The 15,900-nt window shown below is 39.0% G+C and overlaps 1 protein-coding gene across 1 annotated transcript in view; it reads right to left on the minus strand.

The window, feature by feature from the left end:
• GABRA3 (gamma-aminobutyric acid type A receptor alpha3 subunit) overlaps positions 1 to 15,900 on the minus strand; it is a 191,986-nt gene that overhangs the window by 11,984 nt on the left and 164,102 nt on the right. Inside the window, exons 8-9 of the mRNA XM_006904791.1 lie at positions 14,028 to 14,180; positions 5,339 to 5,547 (exon numbers count right to left, since the gene is read on the minus strand). Of these exons, the coding sequence (XP_006904853.1) occupies positions 5,339 to 5,547; positions 14,028 to 14,180 (362 nt within the window). The remainder of the gene's footprint in view (positions 1 to 5,338; positions 5,548 to 14,027; positions 14,181 to 15,900) is intronic.

Consider the following 15,900-nt stretch of genomic DNA (forward strand, 5'->3'; position numbering starts at 1 on the left):
GGAAATTTCCTCAGTTTATTTTCCTACCTCTCTACTGAAATTTTTATTTTGGCAATTGTTTTTAAAAGTTCTTTCTTATTCTGTGATTTCCTTTTATATTTGCATCCTATTCCTATATTTTTAGATATGATAATATTTACAAATATATATGGTACCTGTTAGTTTTGTCTTTCTTAAATTCTCTTTGATTCCCTAAATTTTCTTTTTTCCCTCTAAGATGAGTTGGTTTTGAATGTGGGGGATTTTTTAATCTTTGCTTTTCTCCTTCACGTTGCAAACTTCACTTCAGTAATCCTTGGTATCTCAATATAATTTAGCAACATAAACAATGTCTGCATGTTCACTGTCCCTGAGCTCGGCTTGTTGACTGGTGGACTACGATTTAAGACTATCAGCTGGAAGCAAGTCATTTCCTGGGGTACACTCAAATGTCAACACGTAAAGGTCTTTTCTCTGGAGACATTTGGCTTTTTTAGAAAGAAGAGAAACTTCTGCTGTTCTTCTGGAAAGTACACATCTAGCTGCAGCCATTCACATTGGGCAGACTCTAAGGTCTTGACGACTCCGTACGCAGATTTTAACCAATCCCCCCAGCTGCACCCCCGTGCTTTATTCTCTGCTGTACCGAGCACCCCAAACACCGAGTTCCTCCAGAGTTCTACCTTATTCCAGCTCGATGAGTCAGTTCTTATTTCCTTTTCATGTTTATTCTTCTAAAAAATGCATTGAAATCTCTTGTCTAACTGAAACTCCTTCTCCGGTTCTTCTGGTGGTTGTGGGTTTATACCTATTTTATTTCTTTACTCTCATTTTAGTGGGATGTTCAGAGAAAGCAGTGAGAAACATATAGAGTTTATCCTCAGAAGTTCCCAGGCCATCTATTTCTGAGTGCTGTTACAAGGTACTTGTCTTCATTTGAAAATAAGGTTTCGTTTCCACCTATTCCTTTCCCTCTCCTTTGTAGTCTTTCCCCTTACATTTTATCTTATTCTTGATAATAGTACAGATCAGAAACTGATTTTTAAATCATTTATTACTTGTAAACAGTTTCATGCTCACCCATTCTAAGCTTTTTGAAGTAAATAAGGTTTAATATGTCTCTCTAAAGGAAGAAAAGAGAAACTAAAGTAAGTTATGATTAACTTCCAAATATTTTTACTTTTAATGCACCTCATTTTTCTCTGTGGGTCAGTGGTTCTCACTAATTCCTTCACATTGGAGCAGTGCAGACAAAGGGTAGCCCCCTCACATTAGAGATCCATTTTAATGCATGCATAGGGTTTTTTTTTTTTCAAATCTCATAATTGACTTATTTTAGATAACTTAAATGGATTGACTATGGAGAGGGACTAAAGAGGAAGACAGAGATCACCATCTCTGCAGAAGAGTTTTAGACAATTCTTGTTTTGTCATTCTCATAACTACTTGGAATTGGAGAAACGGTCATCATTTTTGACATCTACAGTCTCTTATCAATTTATTCTAGTTCTCTCTGCCTTCAAACCACCCCCGCATTTCCTTCCAGCCGCAAAAAACACAAATCTACCACATTTTTCACATGACGTCTATGACAGCCTTTCAGATATCTGAAATGAGCAATCATCCTCTCGAGGCATTTGTCCCTTGTCCGCTGTGGTAACAACCAGCCTGGAACAGTGTACTTTAAATATGGCCCAACCAGTACAGAATAAAAGGGCTTACCATCTCACTTGCTCTAGGTAATTCTTAAGCTCAAATCAAATTTGGCTTTTCGAGAGTTACAGCACCTGGAAGGCTTACATTAAGTTCACTTCCCCCTTTATCCCATTATCTGATTTATAATGTACAACTGTTGTTAAGCTTTTCTATCCCAGAACTATTTTTGTATCTATGTGTAAGACTTTGTTTGATTCGGCGAATGTGATCCTTTAGTTTTAGCCCATTCTCTCAAACTTTAGACATTCTTTTTGATCCATAACTGAAAAGATACCCCTCTCCAACGAACATTCACTAATGACAGCTTACAACTTTGAATCTGCTCTCTTAGGTGCCTTCATTTGAGTCTCTGATGACGACAGTTAAGAGGGAAAGGTCAAAGATGAAGCCCTGGGGATTATCACAGGGATGTCCATTCAGGTTGACGTCCATCTATCAGTCAATTCTATTTTACCTCAATTGGTCAACGAACTACATCAGGCTAATTGTAATATTTTTCACCTGCTGTTTCTTCTTCATAAAGGCATAATTTAATAAGTTATTCAGATGTCTTCATAAAGTCTATGCTATTGCCTGGCCCACCAGTCTAGCAAACTTTTTATAAAATTTCTTAATTTGGCATAGTTTCTTCTTAGTTAACTCTGGCTGGATATCAGTTCTTAGTGCTAACTGCTTTTAAAACATCTGTTTGATAATATATTCTAGGGACCTTTCAGTTTAATATATCAGGACATTTTTGCTTTCTTCTCCTCCCTGGAATCAACCAAAAACTGTAAGGAAAATGAGAGATAGAAACCAAAACTCCATCTTCGATGAAACTTGAAAGCATTTTTAACCCTGACAGCAAAAAGTAAGCGCTCCAAAATGCAGTAAAACTTGGATCAGGGTGCAGAAGACACTGAGCATGCCTACTTATGGATTTCAGGCCAGGAATAGAGTCCTAAAAGACTGGAGTGAGGAAACAAATGACCCCCGTTTTGAAACAAATTGGTTTTCAGGCTGGTCGTGAGAACATCCCGGAACACAGTTTGACCACCAATAATGGCAGCAGAGGCAGAGATTAGAAAAATTCAAGGCTGTAATAGGACACACACAAACACACACCCCTGCATGGTACATAGAAGGCTTTCCTTTGAGCAAGGGAAACTTCTTGCTAGTTAGAAGCAGAATCACACTACAAGGAGGAATACTCGTGAGAATTTATATAGACAACAGATGGTGTTCAAAATACTCACTCTCAACTACTCACTACTACTACCCAACTTTAAATATGGCCCAACCAGTACAGAATAAAAGGGCTTATTCAGTGCCTCTCCAAATGATACTTTCACACACACCTGGGCTAGTAAAGAACTCCTCTAATGAAACTTCAATTAATGAAAACAAACTAATATAGTACTGATGCAAAATATGTTGCAAAGAGGAGGGAAAATGACCAATAAAGGATTGTGGAACAAGACACAGAACAAGCATAAAACACACTAAAAACAAGTCAGCGGATGTCATAAAATCAATGTAAAAAAATACTACTACCATAGAAATGAAGGTGAATAGACACTACAAAAACGGAAACATGGGAAGACAGGCTTCAGAAAAACGAGCAAAATGAAATGGAAAATAACAGAGTTAAAAATTATTAGGAAAAATGGTAGATATAAAAGACAAAGTTCTATGGGGGTACGTATAATTTGTGCTTCTAGGAAGAGAACAGAACAGAACAAAGCTATGTTTCAGGAACGCTTTTCCGAAACAAAGACAGCCATGACTCTGTTGGCTTCAAGGGCAGCATGCTGTCCTGGGGAAAATTCATACAGATGGATCAAGATATATCTTTGTAAAGTAACTGAAATTTGTAAACAAAAGAAACATACATATTGGCTTCTAGGCCATGAAATCAAGTTCTCTATTATGTGAGAGATTCTCGGGCTGGTTGTAAATACCTTCCTAACAACATTCAGTACTAGAATTCAGCACAACAATGTTTACATAGTCATCAGAGAGAGAATGTGACCCACGAACTGTAAAACAGCCCAAGTATAATTCAAGTATACACACAATTAACAGTCTTACACATGCAAGTCAGTAGGCAATGTGGTTCCCATGAGCTTAAAGAAACTTCTAGAGGACAGCCTAAGGAAATGAAACAATAAACGGAAAAGTGAATAAAAGGAGTATTTTGAGGACAGTCCATTTAAATGCAGAGCCATGAGTAAACTTTAAGAATTATGGCTGCATAAAAGCATATAAATGATATAAAATTTGACAATCCAGAAATAGTAGTATAACAAACAAACCTGGGAGATGACGGGCTGGTAGAGAGACAAGGTAAAAAGTAGAATAATTTATACTAATTTCCTTTTATCTTGTAGTGGGCGAAGAGTCGATAGACCTTGTTCATAGCTGATAAATCAAGCATTACATGGGTAAATATCTTTTAAAAGCACAAAGGTAACAACTAGATTAAGTATAAGAATAAAACCAACCCCAAAATCCTATGGTAGAATAGATGGAGAAGGTAGAAATGTGCTTATTTCTTCATAATTTATAGCAAGGAGCTAATAAATTTTATCTGAATAAATTGTTAAAATCTATTAGATTTTTGCCAACTCGCCAGTCTGTATTCTATGGACTATATATTTTTTCCTCCAGTTTGACAAAAAAAAAATCTTTTCTCCATGATTCTTCAGATAGTACTGGGATCATTCTGGGCCCACACCTGCCAGTTTTTTTTTTTTTAGCATCTTTGGATAGTCTTCATCTACATCTAGAGATCTGAACTCTTTTAAATCAGCCAAGGAAAACAATCTTGATTTCACTGTATTAATGTTTTATTCCTACCAATTCCAGTTGGTTTATTGTTTTTTCTCTTTCTATTTTCTTCCTTCCCATCCATCGACCAATCCAACTAACATTTGTTGTTTTTACTGTGAGTCAGATGCTGTGCTCAAGGATGCTGTCTAGTTAGAAAGATGATGCAGACGAGCCTCTGCCCTCAAGAAGTTTAGTCTAGGGAGTAGGCGAATAACTCTAATACAAATAAATGCTTTTAATATCAGGAGCACCCTTCCCACTCTACCCACCCCCAAGCTAAAAGAAAAGCTAAAGCTATCTGGGTGATTCTGGAAAGGCTCTATGGAAAAAAATAGCATTTCATCTGGGTCTTGAAAAATGAGTAGGTGTTCACCAGGCAGGGAAAAAAAGAACATCCCAGGTAGAGAGTAAAAAGTAAGCAAAGACACAAGGAATGATGATCACTTTGGTCTGACTGTAATGGGAACCTACTGGAAAGTGAGGGGCAGAGGTGACCCTAAAGATTGTTCTCTGGGTTGAAGATAGAGTCTACTCTTCTGGGTGACCTCGTAAGCACAAAGGGTTCCCTCTGAGTCTAGATTTAGCAGAATCATGCTTCGCTTTGGTCTCTCACCACAAGACATCAACCCTCCATGGTACCTACCCTCTTTGCTTTGCCCCCAGCAAACACATCACATTGCCAAGAAGCACTCCAGTTGAGAACTGGATTGATGACCCCAGTGAATAGCACACAGCCCCGGCCAGTTCCCACGGGCTGCAGGCTGCCCACTCCTGGTTCCAATACAGTTTTCTCAGGGAGTGCTTCCCAGCCCCCATCTTTGTTGTATCTCACCTTCATCTCCAGGGCCTCCGGCTTCTTGCCCTCCCAAGCCCAACTCCGCTTGGTGAAGTAGTTGACAGTGGCAAATTCGATCAGCGCAGAAAATACAAAGGCATAACAGACGGCTATGAACCAATCCATGGCCGTCGCGTATGCCACTTTAGGTAAGGAGTTTCTGGCACTGATACTCAAGGTGGTCATGGTGAGAACAGTGGTGACACCTGGGGACAGAGATGATAACCAGTTGTAGAGCATATCTGAGGAGATCACCAACTTCCTACTTGAAAGGAGGAGCTATACCCCCTATACCCCACTCAGATGGCCGCTTGAAGGTAAAAATCAGAGCATCAGAGCGGTATGGTTCGACCTGGTAACCACCCCGTCCCAATTCTCACAGTAGTAGGGACTTCCTGTACACCATTTCTAAAAGTTGTCCTCTAGCCTCCGTTTAAACGTTTCCACTGAAGAGTAGATAACATATTTCATCGTAAGAGAGTAATAAGAAAAATCTAGCTTATGAGCTGAAGCCTGCCTTCTAACGGCTAGCCCACAGACTGACCTCAGATTCCTTCTCTGACAGCACAGGAGAGAAAAACCTGTCCCCTTCTCTCTAGCCCAGGCCTTCAGGGACTTGGAGAGGGTGCCCGTACGTCCTCAGGAATCACTTCATCTCCGGAATGAACACGGCCAGTTCCTTTTCTTGTTTCTCTTCCTCGATCATTCTGGTAGTTCTCTCTTGAACAGCCCAGAACTTAGCCCAAAACTCAAGACATGGTCTGAGGTCAGCAGGATGTTCACTTCCCTTATTGTGGACACTATTCTTCTAATAATGTAACAAACTATCGCGGAAAATATTTCTTTAGCTGCATCGCAATCGAGGTCCTATTGAGTTTCATGGTCAACCAAAGTTATTCCAATATTTATTTCTTGCGAGTTTTACCAAACCACAGCTTGCTTTTAGATCAATGGATTCTTTTTCTTGGTATTATTAACCTAAATTTATGACTTTCCTTTATTCACTGTTACATTCGATTGAGTTTTTTCCTAATCCGTTCATATTTTAGATATACATATGAGCTGTGTACTGTTGTGGTTCACAGTATGAGCTTTAGAATCAAACTGAAACAGACTGAAGTTCTGGCAATCCCACTTACTAGTCATATGACCTTAAAAAAAGGTGCTTTACCCAACTCAGCCTCAGTTTTACCATGTGTAAAATGTGTGTGATGATACCACACTCAGAGGTTTGCTGGGAGACCTAGTGAAATGATACTCACAAAGCCCACAGCATAATATCTGGCACATGGTAATCGCTCGATAAATAGGAGTTCCTATAACATTAATCTTATATTTACAGTTGTTATTAACAGTAGTATTGTCATAATTATGATTAATTATAGTAGTATAATTAGAAACACATTTTTAACAATATTATAATAACCGTATCATTGTTAACAATAGTATTCTAATCTCGAATACCTACACTAAAAATTAGAAGTCTTGAGTTCTACAACTTACTTGCATGGTATCTTGGGCAATTTTCTTAATTTCTCCGTGCCTTCATTCTCCCCATCTATGACTATTCCCTACCTTCTCTATCCTCCAGAGGTGATGAGGCAGTTGTACCCAAAGTCATCCAGACTTGGGGAAGAGAGGATCGTCAGAACCTCTTTCTGAGTGTTGGCCTGCTCAAGAAGATGGAAATGTGAGCCTCATGAACCTAGGCCAAATAGGGCATAGAAAGAAGTCTTAATGGGGTGAGAGATGTTATAGAGCGGCGGTCCCCAACCTTTTTGGCACAAGGGACCGGGGCTCCTATGAGAATCTAACGCCTGATGATCTGAGGTGGAGCTGAGGCGGTGATGCTCGCGCTGGGGAGCGGCTGCAAATACAGATGAAGCTTTACTCACTTGCCCACCACTCACCTCCTGCTGTGCGACCCGGTTCCTAACAGGCCACAGAGCATTATAAGTCTGTGGCCTGGGGGTTGGGAACACTGTTATAGAGAAAAGCAAGCAGAAAAGGCCTACTTACTCTACCCAGGTGCAGCCTCTGGGGCCTCCTCTCATATCTTGCTTCCTTGAGTACCTTACTTAAACATTTGCTATATAAATGAAAATCCAGACTGGAAAAGACTTAGTACAGTTTTTTTAAAAGATTTTTTTAAATTAAAATATAGCTAACATACAACATTATATTAGTTTCAGATGTACACCATAGTTATTCAACATTTATACATCCCAAGAAGTGATCATCATGATAAGTCCAGCAAGCATGTGACACCGTACGATGCTTTCACAATATTATTGACTATATTATTCCCAAGACTTAGTACAGTTTCAACAGACAGTCTAACGGAGTACCACTGCACAAACTAGGCAGAATCATCAAGGCTGATTAGCAAAAATACATTTTAAGTTCTGTCAGGAATCAGCCACATAGCTAGCTAGTACCTATTAAACTATCCGAATTTGTAGCCTTGTAAGCTCTGAAAACGGACCCAAGGCTCTATAACCCACTGACCACACTGAGCAAGGAGTAATTCATGGGAAAAACAAGTCATCTCATTTATGGTTATCAGCCTATGTGGTTGCCCACCCTTGGCACATTCGCAGCAATGTGCTAATGCTTGGAGGGTGAGAACTACGCTGACATACAAGTGTTTCTGTGCCGGATCTCAGTAGAGACTTTTAGAGCTCTAGCCTCTAGGGCTCAATTAGAACTGTCATCTTGTGAAGAGCTCTTAGCTAGTCAGAGCTGGCAGCACCCTCATTAAAGCCTTCGGTACACTTCACGGATGGACAAAGAGGTTTGGATGTTAAAAGAGATCCGGGCCTGCCATCCAGAGCTTCTCTTTGAAGACTCTTCTGGAAAGTTTTGGGTTTTTTTTTTCTTTTTTTTTTGGTGACTGCCCCATCTCACTTCCTCCGAGCAAGTCTAAAAGCCTAGTCCACTTCTTTGGTATAACACGTGTCTGTCACACCAAATCAGGAGTTCTTGAGTGCGGGGACCGAGGGTGATCCATCCGCTTCTATGTCCTCAACCCTGAACACAATTGAAGAGGCTCCTAGTGCACGTGGGATGAGGGAAAGGGTTCTGCCCAGCCCGCACTTGCTCCCAGCAGAGTGAATGATGTACTTTTCTTATAGTACCTATATTGTTATTATCAATACCATAGTTCTAATTCTCTTTTTTTCCCACAACATTAACCATCTCTTCTGTGTCTTGCAGACTTAGGTCGTAGGGATCCCAAAATGAAAATGTTTCAGACTATAGCATTCAAAATGAGCACTCGCTCTCCTCAGGGGACAATCTAACATAATTAGACTTCATAAACCTGTTGAGCTCAGATACCACGAGAAGGAAAAGGCTTTTTGTTAATTCATTTTCAATCGGGCTTAACTCTGTTTTACAAAGTACATTACTGAATATGACTTATCCCCCATTACTTCTTTTTTTTCCCCCCTTGGAGAACACAATTTTATTCTAAAAATATATCTCAGTAACAATGAAATACCAAAAGGTGGTCATTATAATAAAAAGAAAACCAAGCAAGAGGAATTTGTTTTAAATTTTCTTCTGAAAAATACAAAATTATCACTGTAATGTACTGCCAAATCTCATTTACCTGTATTTGAATTATTCATTTTATGGATTTACAACCCCCTTCACCCCAAATCTGCTAACTCTCCATCTCTGCTGCTCTGTGACAAATCCACCTATATTCTCAACCTCTTCTCCAAATGTACATTCCTCTTTTGATCTTAACTGAAACCCGACTCGCCTATTTAATATAGCGTTTTGGTTCTCAAAAGGTGGCTGATCATTCATAATCAATAGGTCAAGAGGTAGGGGTCCATATTTTTCTTGATCTCTATTACTCTTTAGACCATTACACTATCACAGTCATGTGGTAATCTGTGCTCCTGAGATATTTCTATCTGGTGATACCCTCTCCACCCTGTCTCCTAAGTGTCCTATATAGAATACTTCCATCATCTCAAAGGTTCCTTTGAGATCATTCCATCCTTGGCCCCAGGTAACCACCTCATTCTTTTAATGCACTGTACTGCTTTCTTTCATTGTAGATGACATGTTTCTCCCTAGAATTTCCCATAAATATCATACGATATGGATTCAACTGTGTCTGGCTTCCTCCACTCAGCATAATATTCTTTAGATTTTTTCATGTCATGTCTATCATTCCTCTTCAGAGTGCTGTTCCATTGTATTCATATAATTTGAATATCCATTCACCTATTAATGGACATCGAGACTGTTTCTAGTGTTCAACTATTATGAATAAAGCTGCTGGGAAGATTTACGTACAAGTCTTTGTATGAGCACATGCTTTCGTTTCTCTCGGTAAACACCTAGGGATGGAACTGCAGATTGCATGGTAAGCATATGCTTAACTTTAGATGAGACTGCCAAATTGTTTTCTAAAGCCGTTGTACCATTTCATGGTCCCATCAGATGCATGAGAGTTTCAGTTAGCGTGAATCTTTGACCTATGAAAACTAAATATCAATTGGTACTTTTACACATTTCTCTGACAATGAAGTCTTTTGAACATTTCATCTCCTTGTATCCCCAACTCAATTGATATAGATTACATTACAGTCTAGTCTTTTATTCTAAATATATTGTATACTCAATAAGCCACTGTTGTTATTTTATACATTCAATAGTCATTTAGCATTATCCATATATTTATTATTTTCATTCTTTCAAAGACATCCCAAACCTTCCTTCTGGGATAATCTTCCTTCTGCTTGAAGAACTCCCTTTAGTGAGGGTTTGATGGTAATGAAGTTTTAGTGTTTTATTTTTTTCCTCTGAAAATGTTCATTGTTTCTGTTGAATTCAGCTGGTAGTCTGTTATGACTTTAAAGGCCATGTACTTTTTTCCCAAGCTATTTTTAAGATATTTCTCTTCGCTCTTTGTTTTCATAACTTTCACTCTAATGTGTCTGTTTGTACGTCTTTCAATTTCTCCTACTCAGGTCCTTAGGGCTTCTTATAGCTGTGCCTCTGTCCTTCATCCAGCTTGGGTGGCATTCAGCCGTTATCTCTTCACAAATTGCTTCGTGACATTCTTTCATGTCTCTCCTTCTAGGATTCCAATTACTCTGTCAGACCTTCTCCAGAAATCTTGTTGTTTCTCATTCTTACGTATTTTATACATTTTTGCCTTTCTGCGCCTCATTCTAGATATTTTCTTCCCATTCATGGGTTCTCAGTTCAACAGTATCTAAACTACTGAGTTTTTGTTGATATTTTCCAGTTTTAGCTTTTTCAATGTGCTTCCTCTCACACGTGCTCACTCCCCACATACCATTCATATGATGAAATTCTCATGTTTCCTTTCATCTGCTTAACCATATTCATCATGGCTGTTTGAAAGTTTGACATCTCCAATATCTGTAGTCCCAGTACGTCCGCTTTCTTAATTGGGTTATAATTTATATACAATAAAAATAGTTTGAACATTTCAAAGTGTTTGGGCAAAGTATAACCGCTGCCCCGGTCAAGATACAGAATACTGTACTATACCAGCCAGTCCATAACCCCGGAGAAAACGCTGCTTTGGTTTTTAACACCATAGCTTAGCTTTGCCTGTTTTGGAAAATTCCATATAAGTAAAATCATATATTTTGTACTATTTTGTTTCTGGCTTCTTGGTTTGACATACTTTGTTTTCAGATTCATATAATGTGAATCTACAGTTATTAATCCACTGTATGAATATGCCACAATACATTCACCCATTCTCACTTGTCGATGTCCATTTGGATGTTTTCTGGTTTGGGACTTTTAAGAATAAAGCTGTTATGAACATGATTGTATAAGCCTTTTATGGATATATATTTTCATTTCACTTGGGTATGTATACCTCGGAGTGAAATACCTAGGTTTTAGGGTAAATGTACTTTTTACTTTTAAGAAACGGCCAAACTTTTTTCCCTAAGTAGCTATACCATTTTATATCCTCGCCAACAGTGTATGAGAGTTCCAATTGCTTCTCAACCTCACAGATATTTGGAATTGTCAGTCTTTTAAATTTTAGTTATTCTAGAGTTTATAAAGTGATGTCTCCATGTGGTTTTAATTTACATTTCCCTGATATAAAATGATGTTAACTATCTTTTCATGTGCTTATGGGCAGTTATATATTTTCTTGATGAAGTGTCTGTTCATGTCCCTTTCCAATTTTTAAAATTGGATTCTTAGTACTTTTATTATTTAATTGAAGGAGCGCTTTATAATTTTGGAATCGATGCTTTGTCAGATCTGTACACGTATGAAATATATTCTCCCAGTCTATGCTTTGCCTTTTCATTTTCTTAATATTATATATACTTCGAGTGAAAATTTTTGATTTTGATGAAGTCCAATCCTTTTTTTCAGTTATTTTTTGTGCACTAAAGAATTTCTGCCTTCCAAAAGGTTGCAAAGATATGGTCTTATATTCAGTCTATGAGCATTTCTTTTATATTTAAGTCTATGATCAATCTCAGATTAATTCTCTACAATGTATCTCTGTCATAAATCAAGTTTTCACATACGTGGATCTACTTTTACTCTATGATGCTTTCTTTTTCCTTGTGACAGTGATACATTGTCTTAATGACTACAAAAGTGATTACTACATCATTTTTGACATTTTATGGAGCAAGTCCCTGCACTCCGTTCTTCTGTCGGAGGATATTGGCTGTTCTTGGCTCTTTGTTCTTACATGAAAATTCTGTAATACATTTAAAATTAATGTTTTATCTTGGAGATTCACATCAATGCAGGTAGTATTCATTTCTTACGGCTGCTGTTAACTAATGACTGCAAATCGAGTGGCTTAAACAACAGAGATATTCTCTTACAGTTATGGAGGCCGGAAGTCGGAAGTCTGTTTCACTGGGCTAAAGTCAAGGTGTCAGCAAGGCCTCACTCCCTCTGGAGGCTACAGGGGAGAATCCATTGCTTTTTCCAGTTTCTAAAGCTGCATGTCTTAGCTCGTGGACCCCTCCCTCCTCTTTCAAAACCAACAGCATTAGCACCTTCAAATCTCTCCTGCTTTGTTCATCACACTGCCTTCTGCTCTGTACTCAACTGTCCCTCTGCCTCACTCTTATAAGTACACTTGTGACTGCATTCGGGGCCCATCCAGATAATACAGGCTCATGTCCACATTTCAGGATCCTTAACTTAGTTTACGTCTTCATTCTCTTTTGCCATATAAGGTCACACTCACAGGCTCCAGCCATTAGGACGTGGCTATCTTCGGGTGCCATTATTCAGCCTCCAACAGTCCTAATTCTAACACTTAACTTCACTCAGGCTCGAAGCCTTTCTCGTGTAAGCTTAAAACTCAAATTCTTCCTTATGAAGACCAGTAGTCCATCCGCCCATCTTTCTGCTACAGCAGTATCAGCTCACGTGATTAACAATCCGAGTTTCAGTTCCTTCTTCAATTTGGGTCCCTTCGAGTATTTCCTTTAATTTTTTAAGCTCATATATTTTTTAAAAAAGAATGTTTTAGCTAGCTTTTCTAGGATTTTGTGAGGAAAGATTTTTTTTGAGGTATCTAGTTTGTTATATTTTCAAAAATGGGCATCTTTAACCTTCTATATAGATTCTCCGCCCTCCACTTCACTAGAACTGTTCTTTTTAAGATCGTTAACCAACCAAACATATCACCAAATCCAACAGACAGTTGCCATTTGTATCCTACCTAAACACACAGTAGAATTCACAATTATTCCCTGCTTCGTGAAACACTCTTCTCTCTTGACTTCCATGATATCACACCCTTCTAGTTTTTTTTTAAATTTTTTCCTACTTTCCAGATTATTCTTTCTCCATTACTCTCTCTTCCTCTACCTGACCTAAAATGCTGCTTCTTTCTGAAACATCATTTACTATTTAACTACACAGTATAGCTTCAGGATATTGGTAGGAAATATTGGCCTCCTGTGTGGTTACTTAGCACATCTAAGTGTATGACTCACAGCCACCATGCCATGGAGGCAGTTTAGTAGACTAAAAGAGTTAATTAATATTTATCTCCTAAAACAAAATCTTACTACAGGGGGAAAAACAGGCAGAGAATGTTTTATATGCTGTATGCCTCCCAGGGAAAAGTGCTAATGACATACAAGCCTCTCCCTAGACACCAGTGAATTCATACTGAAGAAAATCTCTCTGATTGTACGCACTATTAAAAAACCCTTCAAACTTGTGTAACCTTGACCGAATATCAGATAATCCATAATTGCAAAAAGGCTAGAGGAGAGGCAGCAAAAGAGAGGCAGGACAAAAAAATAGGTCATAAAAAAAGCCCCTAATCCACTTATGTTTTGTCAGCTTAGTCCCACCCTTCACCTTCTCCAGCTCTGCCCACTAATTTCCTCTTTTTCACTGAAGGCTCCATCCCTCTCCAGTTCCTGGAGGAAAGCTGATTGAGACAGGAAGCATTTCAGTCACCTTCCTACTCCCACACTCTTCTTATTCCCACTTCTCTGTTAAGGATGCAGTTGTCTGAAATACCAAGATCCAATGAGTCAGTTATTAATGCTGGGCTCAGGCATCGCTCCCGTTATCTCTGGTAATGGTTCTTTTACCTCCTTTACGCCTACTCTGACTGCCCATCACAAGACTTTGCAAACGTCTCCCCCCACCTCGTTCTCCATAAAACAACACTCACCAAAGACCGTGCGGGCAGGGACAGACTCTCTGTTGAGCCAGAAAGACACTTGTGACAGAATGACAGTCATAATACATGGCAAGTAGGTCTGGATCACAAAGTAGCCAATTTTTCGCTTGAGATGGAAGTGGGTTGTCATGACGACATATTCTCCTGCAGAGAGAGTAAAATGAGGTAGTATGTAGTCGAGTAAACATCGTGTTATTGAAGTGGGCTCCGATTCAGTCCACAAAGCTCCTTAAGTTATATTCAAAACGAGACATCCCAGTACCTCCCGAGTCCATGTAACCGGATCTCATGAAGCAGTGAGGTTTTGTATTTTTTTTTTTGTTTTTGTTTTTGGTGAAAATATATGCTAGCAGTGTACCAACACAGCTTGCTTGGAGCAGTTTTGATACAAAGTCATTTCAATAAATTAAGGTCCTCATTTAAACACATTTAATAAGAAATAATCTGTTCTGCAGCATTTGCTATGTAATAGGCACTCTACTATCATTTTAACGTTCTTATAATCTGTAATCTTCAGGAGAGCCCTTCGAGGTAGGTACTGTCGTCATCCTCATTTTATAGGTCAATAAACGGAAAGCAAGGGGAGATTCAGCAACTCACACGAGTTACCCAGCTAGTGAGTAGTGGAGCCTGAATTCAGAATCAGATACGTCGATTCTACAGTTTATGCTTTCTAACCAGTCTGCTCTGCTGCTCGAATGGATTTATTGGGTTACAACTAAAAGTTCACACAGCAGAATGTGGGTTAGCCTCCATCACCCCACTCCAACATAAGCGTGAACACTTACTGAGATCTGACTACGTGCCAAACTTCGAGTGTTTTGGGGGTATTAACTTTATATCCACCCTCCCATCAACCCTGTAAGGTAGGTACTAATTATTGCCCCTTGTTAAATTCAATAGTTAATTATTAGTTGTACTGGATTTGTCATCAGCAGGATTTTACAAACTATACAAATGATCTCTGAAAGTATAATCTTTTAGCAGGATTTTACAGTCGAGCACTCCATCCCCCTGGAATAATTCTCTTTACCAAATTTCTAGGCTATGATGCTTTTCTGGTTTTCCCTCCTACCTCATTATCTCTCTAGTCTCCTTTGCTGCTTCCTTTAAATTTCTCAACACTCGAGGATGTCAGGACTCTACTATCTCACTCACTGCCTTTGCATTCTCAGCCTGTGTCTGTAAATAACACCTTAAACTCCAATAATTCCCCAGTGTATCTCTTCTGCCTGTGCTTCTTACTTGTTATGCGTTGAATTGTGTCTCCTGGAAAGGTACGGCGAAGTCTTAACCCTTAGTACATCAGAATGTGAGCACCTTTAGAAATAGGGTTATTGTAGACATAATTGGTTAAGATGAGATCACAGCAGTGTAGGATGGGCTGTATTCCACTATGACTAATGCTCTCATAAAGAGAGACACACACAGGGAAATGTGTGATGACAGCGGCAGAGATTGGAGTGATAAATCCACAAGCCGGGGAATGCCAAAGATTGCTGGCAACCTTCAGAAATTAGGAGAGAGAGACACAGAACAGATTCTCCTTCAGAACGTCCAGAAGGAAACACCCCTGCAAAAACCCTGGTTTCAAATTTCTAGCCTCCAGAGCTGAGGATGATAAATTTCTGTTGTCTTAAGACTCCCAGTTTGTGGTATCTTGATACAGGAGACCTAGGGTTCCTTAATTCAATTACCTATTCGACATCACCACTTGGGGATATGATACGTATCTTGACCTAAGATGTCTGGGTCTTTTATTCTCTCCACCCCCCAACCCCTCCATACTGGCTCCTCCAACAGTACATGGTAGCTCTCAGGAACACAGGCTAAAATCAAATTCTTCAAAAACCCGGCATCATCA

The sequence above is a fragment of the Pteropus alecto genome, unplaced genomic scaffold, assembly GCF_000325575.1.
Source record: "Pteropus alecto unplaced genomic scaffold, ASM32557v1 scaffold141, whole genome shotgun sequence".
NCBI lineage: Eukaryota > Metazoa > Chordata > Mammalia > Chiroptera > Pteropodidae > Pteropus > Pteropus alecto.